Here is a 17,747-nt window from a genome sequence, read left to right as displayed (position 1 = left end):
CTTGTTCCCCACAAGGGGGAACATTTGGTCTATGTTTACCTTATCAATCCCATTTAGTATTTTATACAACTCGATCAGATCCCTCTCATCCTTCTAAACTCCAGCAAGTATAAGCCCAAACTGTTTCCTCACGTCAAACCGTTCATCCCCGGAATCAATCTGGTGAACCTCCTCTGAACTGCCTACAATACCACCACATCCTCCTTCAAATAAGGAGGCCCAAACTGGACACAGTATTCCAGATGTGATCTCACCAACACCCAGACAATTACAACAACACTGCTCTACTTTTATACTCCAGTCCTTTTGCAATAAACGCTAACATTCCATTTGCCTTTTTAATTACATGCTGAACCTGCACTTTCTTGTTGAATACAATCTGATCACACAGAGGGGTGTCTGATAATAGCGAAAAATTACAGAGCTGCGCTTTGAGCCTGAGATCTCTTATGAAACTGTCAAGTGTTTCACATGCCTTTTGGACTCTTTTTCGGAATATATAGCACTCAAACATTTCATTAATCTGCAATTCACAGTGTCTGTTGAACTTTTCTGTGACTATTATATTTTTTCTTATCAACTTCACTCTTGAAGTGGAATGAGTTATACAATTCTAACGCTTGTGGTCCAACCATGGTTAAGCACAGCGCAATCTTTCACTGATCACTGCCCGCTTCGAGGTCTGAGGCTGAGAAGTACAATTTAAACTGTGGTTTGAAATTCCTCCAGTTTACATCTACTTTACCCAATGTTCTGAACTGCTTTGGAGCCTGCAAACCCTCCATGAAGCTTCGACTGGGCTCTTCTGTTCAAAATGACTGGCTTCCATGAGGGTGTTGCAATTAGTCTGGATGAGATTTTTTTTTGACCTTCGCAAGTATTTTGGGGGGGGGAGATTGTTTTCTTTTCCTCTCTAAATCTAACTATTCTATCTTAGGATCCACACCTGGTACCATGTGATGTTCTCTGTTGTGTACGTGGTGTTGAACAAAGAACATCAAGCTAAGTAAACAAACAAAGCTGATTTATTTACACTACATAAATAAGATACGAACAAGTTCCAAGGTAAAAGTTATTAAATGAAACAATATCTCTAACTACTGATCTCTCAACTATGCAACTAATCTCTCATGCCGAAACATCTTCTCCCAGAATCCCAGGAGTCACCTTATATTTATTTGACTGCTCCTTATCTCCATCTGGTGGTGAGAAGTATTAACATAAAATTGTTAACCCTTTGTCATCTTTACAATTTTCATATTGTTACAGATCCCTCTGCCCAGATGCATCTTGAATCTGCTTTCCATTTAAATAATAATTTGCCTTTATTATTTTTGGCCAAAATGGATAACCTCACACTTATCTACATTAAACTCCATTGCCAAATTTTAGCCCAATCTCCTATCCTACCTATATCCATCTGTAAAATCTTTACCTCCTCTTCACTGCCTGCATTCGCACCACTTTTAGATGTTTCCAAAGCTGGGACTGAGCAGCTGCAAAGTCGAAGCCAATTGGATTGGCTGGGCTCACAGACAAGGCCGGTCACAAGTTTTGATGTCGTCGAGCTGAGTTCTGTAATGAAACGTCCAAAGGTCGAGGACATTTAACGGTTGAACAAAACGTTAAAAAATACAAGATGGAGAAATGTGAGCTGAAATTTCCATCTTTGGGTGAGCTAAAGAGTATAAAATAGATTGTTTGCAGTGATGCCTCTCACTCGCATGAGCCTGTCTCAGTGTCTGGACAGTGAGTGATGTTTAAAAATCAAACAATATTTTTCCTTCTAGATTCAAAGGTCGATGATATTCAGCTCCCATGAATCGTGTGACTCTGTCAGATCTTGATGTGATGTTTGGTGTGAAATTTCTGTCTGTAAATCCTCCCCTTCAATACCCTGTAAAAGGAGTTTACAAAAGCCATAGCTGTTAGTGCAGGATACCCAAATGGAGTGCGAAATTCGATCCTGTTGTAAGATCTGGGTTTGGCTCCAATCTCAATTGTAACACTCAAATCAATTACATGTCAGAATGTGTTGCGATCGTTATCTAAATGGAACCTGCTGCTCCTGACTAGTTACAGACCATTCCGGGTACAAGAATGTTGTCACAGAATTCATTAAGTTGATTGTAATAAAATCACAATACTTAACATCGTCAGTGGATCAGTCTGTTTACTCTGGGTCACCAGCTCTCGAGTTCCGAGTGACTGTGGGCTGTCCCTTGTTCTTTTTTCTAAAATACATTTAGAATACCCAATTAATTTTTCCAATGAAAAGCAATTTAGCGTGGCCAATCCACCTACCCTGCACATCTTTTGGGTTGTGGGGGTGAAACCCAGAGTGACCCAGAGCTGGGATTGAATCTGGGACTTTGGCACTGTGCTAACCACTGCGCCACCATGTTGCTGCTGTCTCTTGTTCTGTTGACCGATGTCTAACTTCTTACTTCATGTTGTGTTGTGCACCGAGCTCAAGAGAATTTGTAGCTCATTAACCTTTTCTAGAAACCAGCTCGATACATGGTCGGTAGTATCCTGAACTTCAGATTGGCCCAAACAGCACATGATCAGTCGCTGATTGATTAAATGGTGCAACATCAATGTCTGATTGGTCTCTGAAGGTTGTTGGTCACCTTGCCGATGTTGTTTCCCATTTACCCAGTCACCTTGCTGTTGTCACTTCCCATTAACTACTAAATAGTTACCCAGGACCTCAGTCACTTGTGGTAACATCCTTTTTTTATTGCTGTCTCTTGCTGTTTTATTACGTTTCTAGCTTTTGCACTAAGATAGCAAGGCAGCACAGGTAATTTGTGTGTCTACGTACTTGTAATAAGAGGATATGTGGTGTCAATTCCTCATGATTGATGTCCGTCAGGCTCATCGTCCTAATACATCTCAGGTGTTATGTGTAACTTCTTAGTGACTGCTGATGCCTGAAGCAAGTTACTTAACTACAAATAGCTGTAAGTACACGAGATACACAAACTTAAACTAACACAGCAACTACTACAGAGCATAGAAAATAAATCCATAAAGGTGATTGGTGTACTAAAGTTCAAGTAGCAAGATACACATTACAAAACAGCATTATCTATTAATAAATGACGTGTTCATAAGAAATACAAATCACAGAAACTGCATAACGACAACATCATTACAGAAATATTACAAAACCCAAATTAATGCAGATAATCTGTGTATACTTTGAAGGAAAGTGATTATTTTGCTTTAAGTTAAAAAGCGAATACAATTGAAGACATCATTTCTCCAGCATTGACACGCACAATTAATCTACAAGAAACATCACATACAACAGAGATTCTCATTCTGCATTAGTCCTGTGGTAAAACCATAAAACGTAACCCTACTTTGGGCTAAGACAATATGGTACAAGTCACTTGTCAAGGAGGTGTGCACCTGAATACAGAAACTCACAGAGTGCGATACTGTATTGAGTGAATTGATTCATACACTTTGATTCTGTGATAACCGAACATAACTAAACCAAAACTATTAAAATGACTAAATAGTGACTTCCCTTGAATATTATGATCACTGTTACCCAGATGCTCCATCACCATGTTTATTGATGAATCCTGTCTCACTGCACACTGAGGTCTCGGATAGACTGCTTCCTGGTTGGCTCCAGAAGGAACAGCTCTAAGAAATTCTCCCCCAAAAACTTTATCAACCCAACATATTTTTGCCAATCTGATTATCCCAATCTACATTTTTTTCTTTATAAATTTAGAGTACCCAATTCATTTTTTCCAATTAAGGGGCAATTTAGCGTGGCCAATCCACCTACCCTGCACATCTTTGGGTTGTGGGAGTGAAACCCACGCAAACACGGGGGGAATGTGCAAACTGCACACGGACAGTGACCCAGAGCTGGGATCGAACCGGGGACCTCGGCGCCATGAGGCAGCAGTGCTAACCACAGCGCCACCATGCAGCCCATCCCAATCTACTTTGATTAAAGCCACCCATGATTATTGTGGCACATTAATTACAAGCCTTATTTATCACTCCTTGTTCATTCTATCTGCAGTATAACTACTGTTAGGAGGCCCATTAACTACTCCCAAAAAATACATCGTACATTTACTATTTGTTAGTTTGACTGAAATTGATTGCTCATCCTCATCTTTCAGGCTCAGGTGATCACTTAGTACTGAAAAAATGTTATCCTTAATTGACAGGAGTGATCTCTTCAACTTTTCCTAGCTTCCTGCCATTCCGACAATACCCTTTTAGATTCCCGCCTTTGTCAACTTTTGACCAAGTCTCTGAAATGTCTATCAGGACACACATTTATCTCTTTCCACACTGATAATTCATCCCTTTGTTACAAATGCTGCGCATATTTCCAATCCATTTTCAGGAGTTCAACAATCCAACCGGGATATGATGAGAAACCTCTTTACCCAGCGAGTGGTGTCAATGTGGAACTCAATACCACAGAGAGTACATTGACGGGGAAGCTAGACACAAACATGCGGGAGAAAGGAATAGAAGGATATGCTGATGGGGGAGATGAAGAGGGCTGGGTGGAGGCTCATGTGGAGCATTAATACTGACAGAGACCAATTGAATCATCTGGCCTGGTCCTGCAGACTCAATGGCACAGAGACAAATGTATTTATTTTAGATCTACTTGTAGTGGGGGTAAACACTATTTACTATCCAGGATCAAAGAAATGTACTTCATCAGATTTTTTAAATAATAATAATCTTTATTGTCACAAGAAGGCTCATATAAACACTGCAATGAAGTTACTGTGAAAAGCCCCTAGTCGCCACATTCCGGCACCTGTTCGGGTACACCGAGGGAGAATTAAGAATGACCAATTCATCTAACAAGCACATCTTTCGGGACTTGAGAGAGGAAACCGGAACATCCGGAGGAAACCCACGCAGACACGGGGAGAACATGCAGACTCCACATAGACAGTGACCCAAGCCAGGAATCGAACCTGGGACCCTGGGGCTGTGAAGCAACTGTGCTACACACTGTGCTAACGTGCTCCCCTTGTAGATCATTTCAGTGGAAATGCGCTCTCCCAGGCTCAAAAAGCATCAGCCCACTGGAAGGAAAGTCGTGAAACCGACCAGAATATTCCCATTGTATAGAACCTTGGTTAGACCAAGGTTCCATCTGGAGGACTGTGTGCAGATTTACTCCCCTTACCTCAGGGAAGGTATTATTGCCACAGAGGGAGGGTAATGAAGGTTCACCAGACTTGTTCAGGGAATGGCGGGACTGTCCTATGAAGAGAGATTGGGGAAACTGGGCCTGTATTCTCTGGAGTTTCAAACTGAGAGGGGATTTCATTGAAACCTACAAAATACTTAAAGGAATAGACAGGGTGGGTGCAGGTGAGATGGTTCCCCTAGTTGGAGAATCTGGAACCGGGGACACAATTTCAAAATAAGGGGGAAGTCATTTAAGATCGGTCTCGGAGGAGACATTTCTTTACTCAGAGGGTTATGAATCTTTGGAATTCTCTACCCCAGAGGGCTGTGGAAGCTCAGTCATGGTGTGTTTAAAGCAGAGACTGACAGATTTCTAAATAACAATAACACAAAGGGATATGGGGATAGTGTGGGGAAAAAGGCATTGAAGTGGTTGATCAGCCGTGATTGTATTGAATGGTGGAGCAGGCTCAACGGGCTGAATGGCCAAGTCCTGCTCCTATGTTCCAAAATTACAAAGATAGGCAGGAATGTAAATTGTGAAGAGGACATAAGGAGGCTGCCAAGTAACATAGATCAGTTAAATGAGTGGGAAAATGTTAGTGGGAATGAATCCGAAAGAATCACTCGACACTCGGGTCTGCACCAATCGTCAGTTTATTGAGGTTACACCGGCAGGGAACGAGTCACAGAGCGATACAGATACATCTCCGCCGAACAAATAAAATCAGCGATCTTTATACCATTTCAAACAGTTACTCCGCCCATCTCGGCTGGACTCAATCCAATCATAGTGATTATAGATTACATATATTGACCTTTAGAACCAATGAAATTGGATATTGGGCAGCAAGGACCTGTGTGATCATATCATGGACACTTGGGGGGGGGGGGGAAAGAGTTACTCATGGTCTTATGACATCTTCCAGACCCCCTTATCAACCACCCCTGGGTCTTTTTTTTTCATTAAAAAAAATAAAATTAGAGTACCCACTTCTTTTTTCCAATTAAGGGGCAATTTAGTCTGGCCAATCCACCTACCCTGCACAACTTTGGGTTGTGGGGGTGAGACCCATACATACGGGGAGAATGTGCAAACTCCACACGGACAGTGACCCAAGGACGGGATCGAAGCTGGGACCTTGGTGCCGTGAGATAGCAGTGCTAACCACTGTGCCACATGGACAGATTTCTGATTTTCTCTCCTTGATTTAAGGTACTGGTCTGTGGTTCCCCATTTTCTCTCTCCCTCCTTAAATATTGGGGTTACATTTACCACCTTCCAATCTGCAGGAACCACTCCAGAATCTATAGAATTTAGAAGGATGACCACCAATGTATCCACTATCTCTACAGCCGCCTCTTTCAACACTCTGGGATGTAGAGCAGCAGCTTTTGGAGATTTATTAACTTTCAATACCATTCATTTCTCCAGTACATTTTTTACTAATACTAATATCTTTTAGTCCCTCGTGCTCACTAGTCCCTTAGTTCTCTCGTGTTTTGGGGACAATTTCTGTCTCCATGAAGACAGACACATTGTTTAGATTCTTTGCCATTTCCTTATTCCCCCTTGTAAACTCTCCTGTCTCTGCCTGGAATGGACCCACATTGGTCTTCGCTAATCTTTTTCTTTTCACATACTGATCGAGGATATTCATTGATTTTTATGTTTCTCGCCAGTTTGCTCTCGTATTCTATTTTCTCTTTTATCAGTGTCTTGGTCCTTTGCTGAATTCTAAAACATGTTCCCAATCCTCAGGCTCACTACTATTTTGGCCACTTTATGAGTCTCTTCCATGGATCTAAACTTTCCTTGTTAGCCATGGTTGCACCACTTTTCCTGTTGACAGTTTTGTTCCTCAAAGCAATCTAATTTAATGTCAATAGGTAATAATTCCTGAAATGCTGGCGATTGCATATCTGCCATTGTATCTTTTATTGTCATTTCCTAGTCTACCATAGACAACATGCCCCTCAGCTTGACAGTTTTCTTCTGTGAGAAACACCCAGATAAAATAATCAAAAGAACCACGTGACCACCATTGTCCATCTCTATGGCAACAAGCATAATTTAGGGGGTTCCAAACAGAAATGTGATCTAAATATATTCTTACACCCTTTCACTCTGTGATCCTTGTGAAATTTGAAGCCAAGTATTTGCCACAAGGCTCAAGAGCATCAGCCCACTGGAGGCAAAGTCGTGAGACCGGCCAGTCCAGCAGAACGAAACCCTCCGACCCTCCCCATTGACCAACCTTGAACACAATGCAATCTGTGGTGTAATTGAGAACAGAAACAATAACAGCAGAATCCAACCCCTGTAATCAATTGTGAACTTGTTGGTGTCTCAGCAGGTGTGATGAAACATAGAATCCCTTCCCACATTGAGTGCAGGTGAACGGCCTCTCCCCAGTGTGAACTCGCTGGTGAGTCTGCAGGTTGGATGAATCACTGAATCCCTTCCCACACTGAGAGCAGATGAATGGCCTCGCCCCAGTGTGAACTTGCTGGTGTCTCAATAGGTGGGATGAATCACTGAATCCTTTCCCACACTAAGAGCAGGTGAACGGCTTCTCCCCAGTGTGAATTCGCCGGTGTTTCTGCAGGTTGGATAATTTGGTAAATCCCTTCCCACACTGAGAGCAGGTGAATGGCCTATCCCCAGTGTGAATTCGCTGGTGTCTCAATAGGTGGGATGAATCAGTGAATCCCTTCCCACACTGAGAGCAAGTAAATGGCTTTGCCCCAGTGTGAACCCGCTCGTGAATCTGCAGGTGAGATAACTGAGAGAATCCATTCCCACATTGAGAGCAGGTGAATGGTCTCTCCCCAGTGTGAACTCGCTGATGTTTCTGCAGAGTGGATGAACGACTGAATCCCTTCTCACAGTGAGAGCAGGTGAACAGTTTCTCTCCAGTGTGAACCCGCTGATGTGTCTTCAGGCTGGATCACTCAGTGAATCCCATCCCACACACAGAGCAGGTGAACAGCCTCTCCCCAGTGTGACTGCGTCGATGAGCTTCCAGCTCTGATGGGAATCTGTATCCCTTCCCACAGTCCCCACATTTCCACGGTTTTTCCATGTTTTGGGTCTCCTCGTGTCTCTCCAGGTTGGACAATCAGTTGAAGCCTCGTCCACACACAGAACACGTGTACGGTCTCTCCTCGCTGTGAATGGTGTGATGTTTCTCCAGGCTGTGTAACTGGTTAAAGCTCTTTCCACAGTCAGTGCTCTGGAACACTCTCACTCGGGTGTGTGTGTGTCTCCAGTCACACTGATGTTTAAAAGCTTTGAAGCTGACAGATCGGACAAACATTTCTCCTTCTAGATTTAAATTCTGATGAAATTCAGGTCTCAAGGAAGCGAATGACTCTGTCAGATTGAGACATACGTTTGAGATTTCTGTCTGTAATTCCTCCTCTTCTAATATCCTGTAAAAACAATTTACAAAATACATCACTGTCAGTACAGGATAGAAATTCAGAACAGACAATTAAATTCCAGTTTTCTGCAACATTTCTCCTTTCTCATTCCCTAAAAGCTGTAAATCTCCATCCCACACACTCTCCCTCCATTCTCACTCTGCTGTATCTAATATTCACCCTCCCAATTCTCCTGAAGGTGCTGATTCAGGCTGATTGACAGATCCATGCTCACTGCTTCCTGTCCTGGGCATAGAGGTCATATCAAATAGGAGCTGCAGTCGGCCATTTGGGCCTGTTCAACCATTCAACGAGATCATTGGCCGATCTATCTCAGCACCATTTTCCCAAACTATCCCCCACATCCCTCGATATCTTTAATATCTAGAAACCTATCAATCTCTGTCTTGAAAATAATTGATGACGGAGGCTCCACGGTCTCTGGGGTAGAGAATTCCAAAGGTTCACCACATCCTCGAGTGAAGAAATCCCTCCTCATCTCAGCTTTCTCCTCATTTTCCTGCCTGTTCCCCATAACCCTCGACTCTCTCGTCAATCAGAAATCTGTCCCGGGGGGAGAGTATCCCGTAATACGGCCATGGGAGTAGCTGCTATTCCACAGGTTCTAGTGTCACTCGCCTATAATCCATCATTTATCCTGATTGCCCGGCACTCATCTACCTAATCCTTGAATTAATATTTGTTGTCATGTCCCTGGAACGTTTCGGGATTACGTTTGGTAAGATTATGCTGAAAAGCATCAAGGAATCCGTTGATAAAAGAGTGCAGGCGGATTCAGTGGGGGTGGAGCCACCATTTCAACATGGGGCCTGACCCTCAGGAGGTCCCTCGACCCTGCGCTCTCTGGGACTCTCTCAGAGGCGGTGAAAATGATGACTGCCGATATTCTCCGTGTTACTGACCAGAGGCTGAGTGTGCTGACTCAATAGCTGTGAGCTCATGAGGCCGAGCTGCAAAACACCATGAAGAGGCTCGATGATCCGGAGGAGAGAATCTTGAACGTTGAGCAAGATGCCTCCTCGGCATCTCCTCAATTCTTGGAAAACCGGCCGAGTGCTGTGGTGGACTCCTGGAAGACTTGGAGAACTGAGGGTCAGAGAAAGAACATCCGAGTCGTCGGCCTGCCGGAATAGGTGTAGAGGGTAAGGTTCCCGTTAGGTTCTGGATCCTGTCTTTGACGCCGAGGGATAGTTTCCAACCCAGACCTGTAATCATTCATTTCCACAACTTGAAAGATCACCAGTCGGTCCTGGAGACAGGTAAGGTGAGGTGGGACCTGGCTCCATGAGGGAGTGAGGATTTCCTTCTTCCAGGACTTTCCGGCAGCCACACAAACGAAGCATCGGGGCTTTCAGAAAGTATTTCCCAAGGTGCCACATCAAAGGTCACTGCACAACAAAGGAGCTCATGGTGTAGACTAGAGGCCAACATATAGAGGATTGGTTAGCTCACAGGAAGCAGAGAGTGGGTATAAATGGGTCATGTTTGGGTTGGTAAGATGTGACAAGTGGAATGTCACAAGGATCAGTGCTGGGCCCTCAACTATTTACAATCTATATTAATGAGTTGGATGGGGTTAAATTTGCTGATGACACAAAGAGGGATTGGAAATTAATTTGCCAAGTGCTCTTCAAGAGAATGCAAAGTGCAACAAATAGATTAAGTGAGTGGGAGCAAATTGACAGATGGAGTATAACTTGGGAAAATGTGAACGTGTCCACTTTGGCAGGAAGGATTAAATAAAACATTATTTAAATGGAGAGAGATTACAGAACTCTGAGGTACAGAGGGATCTGGGTGTCCTGGTACAGGAATCACAAGTTAGTTTGCCGTGTTACGACACCCTGGGATAGTGCGCGGTCAATTCCAGCCCCACGTGCCCCGGAGTCACAGCACAAGCGAATTAACCAATAATTCTTATAAAAATACCCTATGTCTTTGGCCCTTGGCTGCCCAATAATCAGTCACCATTGTTGCAAATGTAAATACGATTACTGTTTATTTATAACAAGAACAATAATAAAATATGCAGCAAACACAACTGATTAACTATAAGCCAATTCCTAATTCCCACTTTAACCTGCCCCCAGCCTCTATATATACACACACATAGACAGACAAACACAGAGGGGTGGAAAGGGATAAAATCAAAAGTGAAATAAATTATTTTTTTCAGATGATGGTTTTTAGTGCACTTTTCTTCACAGCAAACCTGCAGATTAAAGTCTTTAGTTTACAGCCTGTACTGATCTCTGTAGATTAATTTGTTCAGGTGCTCTGTAGTTTAGAAATGCAGTACTCACACTTTTCTGGAGAGGCACCTCATCTCTGTTCAAACTTTTCTTGCAGTTTGTGGTTTGTATTTGGGTCTCCATGGTTTCAGGAATACAGCACCCACAGGCTATCTGGGAAGAGAGATAGCACTCACAGCTGCCTTCTGGAGAGAGAGTTAGTCAGTTCTGCCTCGTGTTGCTAGAATCAAACTGCAAGCTTGGGACTCTGAAAAACATCCCAGTGTGATAGGATCCAATCACCGCCTGTTACCTCGGAGCACAGCCTTTTGGGCCAATTCATTGGCCACCAGCGAATCAATCAAACCGAGTCCCAACCCCAATTCTTACACTGGTGCCTAAAGGTCTGCAGCTCCAGTTTAAACCAGCACAGACGCCTGGATTCTTCTGCTTGAATTAAAGATACAGGCTGCTTGCCTTAAAATGACTTGTCCATTAATCATCCATGGACCAAAAATGTAACGGCAAAAATAAAAGAAAGGGGAAATAAGGTTATGAAAAGGAAGGGCCCTTCCAGCCGGTACAGCAAGTGATGAGGAAGGTGAATGGAATATTGTTGTTTATTGCAAAGGGACTGGAATATAAAAGTTGGGATGTTTTGCTGCAGTTGTACAGGGCCTTGGCGACGCCATGGGCTGGATTCTCCACTGGCGAGATTCTCTGTTGCGCCGGCAGCGCACCCACGCCCGGGGATTTCCAGACGACGAGCTGGCAACAATGGGAAACCCCATTGGCCACCATTGGTGGGGGCGCCTCAGGATGGAGAATCCCGCCCCATATTGAGAGCACTGTGTACAGTTTGGGTCTCCTTATTCACAAATGAGATAATTGCATTAGAAGCAGTTCAGAGGAGGTTGACTCCCAGATTCTGGAATGAGGGGGTTATCCTCTGAGGAAAGGTTTGACAGGTTGGGCCTGTATCCATTGCAGTTGAGAAGAATGAGAGATGATCGTATTGAAGCACATGAGATCCTGAGTGGAATTGACAGAGAGAATGCGGAGAGGATGTTTCCCCTGGTGGCAGAGACTAGAAATAGGGGAGACCCGGTTAAAATCTGAAATGTCCGAGCAAGCCCCTCAGTTCAAGGGCAATAAATTCTGGTCCAGCGACTCCCACATCCTATTAAGAATTTACAAGACTCTCCACAAATCCTCACTCAATTTCACTCCATTATTGTCCAGTTCTGGCTCCGCCTGGGGTAACATCTACTCGATAATTTCTTCTTGTGCGGTGAGTTCTAGGTTACTGGTGCATAAGGATAGATGCTTCAAACAACAGATCAAACATGGATGTGAAAGATTTTCCAACTCCCTCTCTACCCCACGGCCAAATTGTGGACAGTTCTTACTCAGCATTATTTCTCCCAAGCCCTTCATTGTCCCATTATCGCTTTAATTTCACTCCCACTTTGACCATGTCCAGTGTGTTTAATTCTATCCTGATTGTTTTAAAGTCAGTTTCTCTCTGGAGTGTGTGTCAATGTCTTGATGATGTCACAATGGTGTCTCAATCCCCTGGCCACATTAACCATTTCATCTCCTGCTGTGTCTCCAGTAGTTGTGTGTTTGGGACCCGGTCTTCAGTCCATTTCACCATGAATTTAGGCTTGTTATTTTTCACATGTAACAAATCACATCTGCACACCCACACCGGTATCCCAAAATCATGTCACATATTCTTAACTCTCAGATGCGCTGAAGATCAAAGTGAGTGTCTGTCTGTCTTATCTCCCCTGTTATGGTGCTGATATTTCATGTCGTGGCCGGGCTTTCAAATGTGGATTTCTTTAAAACAAAATTCATGGGCCAGGATGTAAATATTTCCAGGAGAAAGTGATCAATTTATTCATCCCATCTAAACATTCCAGACTTTAACTGGAACACAGGTGGAGACCAAATTGATATAGGTTTGCCTTTCAGTAGTCAATGGTCAGACGCCCTGTACCATTTGCCAAACTGGACTATTTGACGAACTGCGTGTTTTAATTAACATCCCTCTTTCCTCCAGTTGCTCTACTGTGGGTAAAATCCCTTCGGTTGGGGACGGGTTGATGGGTATTGTTTGGTACACGGTGGAACATTACCAGTGAATGATGCTGGTTCCATCTGTAATTGGCCACAATCATTCTTATCTTTTGCCACATTGGATGTTCATAAAGCTGATCTTTCCTGATGGTTCTGATTGACCATGTTACTTTCCCATTTTCAAAGCTTAAGGGAGAATTCAATTAGGATAAAATATCCAGACCCAGAATAGCCTGGTCCACTGGGCCTATCCAGACTGAAGATATCAGAGAGAGAGGGAGCGAGAGCGAGATGACTGGTGGTTTAATCTGAGGGTCACCACACCTCAGGCGAGGGGCAATGTTGAGAAGGTGGACCCTTCATGGATAACCTCAGCCAGTACGACAGTTGCACCCCAGCTATTGGAGTCACTCCGCATCATGAACCAGCCATCCAGCCAACTGAGCTAACTGACACCCCCCCCGTAGATGAATAATAATGCCTTAAAATATTAGCTATTGCCTGTCTCCCATCATACCATTTAATGCAGTTTCCCAGTCTACCTCAGACAACTTGCCCCTCATACCCTGATTGGATGTTCACCCAGATAAATTAAACAAAAACATGGAACCACCAATGCCCATCTTCATGGTAATGTGGCAGGATTTAGAGGGATCCAAACAGAAATGCAAACTGAATATCTTCTCACTTCCAAACACCCCTTCACTCTGTGATCCTTGTGAAATTTGAACCAAGGTAGTCGCAACAAGGCTCAAAGAGCGTCAGCCCTCTGGAGGCAAAGCCATGAGACTGCCAAGTCGAGCAGAGCAAAACCCTCCGACCCTCCCCATTGACCAACTGACAGAATGAACAAAATGCAGTCCCGGATGTAACTGAGAGCAGAAACAATAACAGCAATAGCCCCTGTAATCACTTCTGTCTCGGCAGGTATGAGGAAACACTAAATTCCCTACCACATTGAGGGCAGGTGAACGGCTTCTCTCCAATGTGAATTTGTGGTGTGACTTCAGACTGGATAACTGAGAGAATCCCTTCCTACACTGAGAGCAGGTGAATGACCTCTCCCCAGTGTGAACTCTCTGGTGTGTCTGCAGGTGGGATGGAACACTAATTGCCTTCCCATACTCAGAGAACGTGATTGCCTTCTCTCCACTATGAACCCGCAGATGTGTCCGCAGGTTGGATGAATCACTGAATCCCTTCCCACACTGGGAGCAGGTGAACGGTCTTTCCCCAGTGTGAATTCGCTGGTGATTCTGCAGGCTGGATAACTGAGTGAATCGATTCCCACACTGAGAGCAGGTGAATGGCCTGTCCCCGGTGTGAACTCGCTGGTGTGTCCGCAGGTTGGAGAACTGAGTGAATCCTTTCCCACACTGGGAGCAGATGAAAGGTCTCTCCCCAGAGTGAACTTGCTGGTGACTCTGCAGGTGGGATAACTGAGTGAATCCCTTCCCACACAGAGAGCAGGTGAACGGCCTCTCCCCAGCGTGAACCCGCTGATGTGTCCGCAAGTTGGATGATTTACTGAATCCCTTCCCACACTGGGAGCAGATGAACGGTCTCTCCCCAGAGTGAACTCGCTGGTGACTCTGCAGGTTGGATAACTGAGTGAATCCCTTGCCACACTGAGAGCAGGTGAATGGCCTCTCCCCAGTGTGAACTCGCTGATGTGTCTGCAGATTGGGTAACTGAGTGAATTCCTTCCCACACTGAGAGCAGGTGAATGGCCACACCCCAGTGTGAATTTGCTGGTGTGTCTTAAGGCTGGAGAACAGAGTGAATCCCTTCTCACACATGGAGCAGATGAATGGCCTCTCCCCAGTGTGAATTCGTCGATGAGTCTCCAGCTGTGATGGGAATCTGTATCCCTTCCCACAGTCCCCACATTTCCACGGTTTCTCCATGTTTTGGGTCTCCTCGTGTCTCTCCAGGTTGGACGATCAGTTGAAGCCTCGTCCACTCCACACAGAACACGTGTACGGTCTCTCCCCGCTTAAATGGAGCAATGTTTTTTCAGGCTGTGTAACTAGTTAAAGCTCTTTCCACAGTCAGTGCTCTGGAACACTCTCACTCGGGTGTGTGTGTCTCGGTGCTTTTCCAGTCACACTGATGGTTAAAATCTTTTGAAGCCAACAGATTGGGCAAACATTTCTCCTTCTAGATTCAAGGGCCGATGATATTCAGGTCCCAAGGTGACTCTGTAAGACCAAGATGTGACAATTGAGATTTCTGTCTGTAATTCCTCCTCTTGCAATATCTGTAAAAGAGGTTTACAAAAGTCAACACTCAGTACAGGATAGAAATTCAGAACAGAGAATTCTAGTTTCTATGGAACATTCCTACCTCTCATTCCCCAATACCTCGTCTCCAATACCTATTCCCCATACCTAGTCTCCAGGGAGCGGACTCGGAGGGATGGAGTTTCGGAGCTGTGAGGACAAAAACCTTATCTCGGGGATTCACAGCCGAGTCTCCAGGGAGCGGACTCGGAGGGGCAGGGTATCGGAGCAGTGACTGTAGGAAGGATGAGCTGGCTGACCACTGCACCCTGGTACAGGAGGCCATCCAAGCGGGGGGAGGAAGTGGTAGTTGTCGGGGATTTTATAATTAGGGGAACTGATAACATCCTTTGGAAGCAGGACCGAGAGTCTCACATGGTATGTTGCCTGCCCGGTGCCGGGGTGAGGGGCATCTCTAACCGGCTTGAAAGGATATTGGAGAGGGAGGGGGAGGATCCAGTTGTTGTGGTTCACATTGGGACAAACAACATCAGCAAGACTCGGAAAGAGGACCAGTGTTGGGAATATCATAAACTAGGAACAAAATTAAAGAACAGGTTCCCAAGGATTATAATCTCTGGATTATTCCCCGAGCCACGTGCAAATTGGCATAAGGATGAGAAAATTAGGGAAGTAAACTCGTGGCTAAAGGAGTGGTGCGGGAAAGAGGGGTTCCATTTCATGGGGCACTGGCATCAGTACTGGGACAGGAGGGATCTGTACCGTTGGGACGGTCTCCACCTGAACCGATCTGGGACCAGTGTCCTCGTGAAAAGGATAAATAGGGAGGTCACAATGACTTTAAACTAACAAATGGTGGGGGAGGGGGAAGAGTTCTCAGCGGAACTCAATACAGTTCCAAAAACAAGTAGCAGGACAGTCTGGACTGGGTACCAAATATACCGGTTATAAAGTTTACAGGAGGGACGGAGAATATGGCAGAGGGGGTGGAGTAGCCTCACTGATTAGAAATACTATCACCTCAAGAGTGAGGGAGGATATAATGAGGGGAAGCATCCAGCGGAGACCATGGGCTGGATTCTCCGTCGGCAGGATCCTTCGCTTCGCCGGCAGCGCGCTGATGCCCGCGGATTTCCCAACGGCATGGGTGTGCCCACAACGGGAAACCCCATTGGCCGACGGGATGGAGAATCCCGCCCCATATGGGTGGAACTGAGGAACAAAAAAATCTAAAACTGTAATGGGTGTTGTGTATCAACCGTCGAGTGGCAGTTCTGAGGTGCTAGATTGTATAAAGGCAGAAATTAGGCGAGTGTGTAGCAAAGGCAGAGTAGTATTAATGGGGGATTATAACTGACACAGATTGGGAGAGGCAGACAAGCACCTGACAGAAAGGGAGTGAATTTCTGGAATGTGTCCGGGATAGTTTCCTGCAGCAATATGTTCCAGATGTAACAAGGGGACAGGCAATATTAGATTTAGTTGTGAGTAATGAGCCCAATTTAATTAGTAGCCTAACTGTGCACGAACATTTATCAAACAGTGATCACAACATTATTGAATTCAGTGTAGTGTTTTAAAGTGAAAAGCACGTTACAGACAGTAGAATTTTAGACTTGGGTAAGGCTGACGTTAACGGGATGAGACAGAGACTGTCCACGGTAAACTGGGGAGATCTGGTAATGGGTCAAACAACTGAAGATCAGTGGAGAATATTTAAAGAAACATTTAACGAGATACAGAACAAGTATATACCCCCGAGAGGAAAAGGCTCCACTTCACAAACAAAAAAGGAGCCAGGGACAAATAAGAGGTTAGGGACAGCATAAAACTAAAAGAAAGGGTGCAAAAAATACAAGACACAGGACAGATACGGACGAATAGGATAGGTACAAGGACCAGCAAAGGGTCATAAAGCAGCTTGCAAGAGCGACTGAAAGGGATTATGAAAGGAAACTCGCAAGGGACATCAATATCAATGAGAAGAACTGTTTAGTTATATAAAGGGAAAGCGGGTGTGAAGAGCAATGTAGGCCCAGTAAAAGCTGAAAATGGAGATATTGTCAGTGATAATGGGGGAATGGCAGACACGCTGAACAATTACTTTGCCTCAGGATTTACAGTTGAAAAGGCGGATAACTTGCCAGAAATTAATAGTCGATAGAGGACAAGGACTTAATACAATTAACATGACGATACCATCACTAACTAGGAAACTAATGGAACTAAAGAGTGACGAATCCCCAGGACCTGACGGTTTCCATCGAGGGTGTTAAAGGAAGTCGGGGAGGACATTGTAGATGCTCTAACTAGAATCTCCCAGAGTTCCCTAGATTCAGGAGTAGTCCCCCTGGGTTGGAAAATTGCACTTTTTGAAGCGCGGATACACCAGCGAGTTCACACTGGGGAGAAGCCATTCACCTGCTCTTAGTGTGGGAAGGGATTCATTTTTTAAGAAGGGTGAAAGGGGAAAAACAGGGAATTACAGACCAGTTAGCCGAACACAACATGGTAGCACAATGGTTAGCACTGTTGATACATA

At 44.6% G+C, this 17,747-nt stretch overlaps 1 protein-coding gene across 1 annotated transcript in view; it reads right to left on the bottom strand.

The window, feature by feature from the left end:
- The window catches only part of LOC140420137 (uncharacterized), an 85,696-nt gene that overhangs the window by 11,400 nt on the left and 56,549 nt on the right, over positions 1-17,747 (bottom strand). Inside the window, 2 exon segments of the mRNA XM_072504165.1 lie at positions 7,707-7,940; positions 14,105-15,222. Of these exon segments, the coding sequence (XP_072360266.1) occupies positions 7,707-7,940; positions 14,105-14,869 (999 nt within the window). The 5' untranslated portion in view covers positions 14,870-15,222.

The sequence above is a fragment of the Scyliorhinus torazame genome, chromosome 5 (genome assembly GCF_047496885.1).
Source record: "Scyliorhinus torazame isolate Kashiwa2021f chromosome 5, sScyTor2.1, whole genome shotgun sequence".
Classification (NCBI taxonomy): domain Eukaryota; kingdom Metazoa; phylum Chordata; class Chondrichthyes; order Carcharhiniformes; family Scyliorhinidae; genus Scyliorhinus; species Scyliorhinus torazame.
This window is presented reverse-complemented; position numbering and strand designations above follow the sequence as displayed.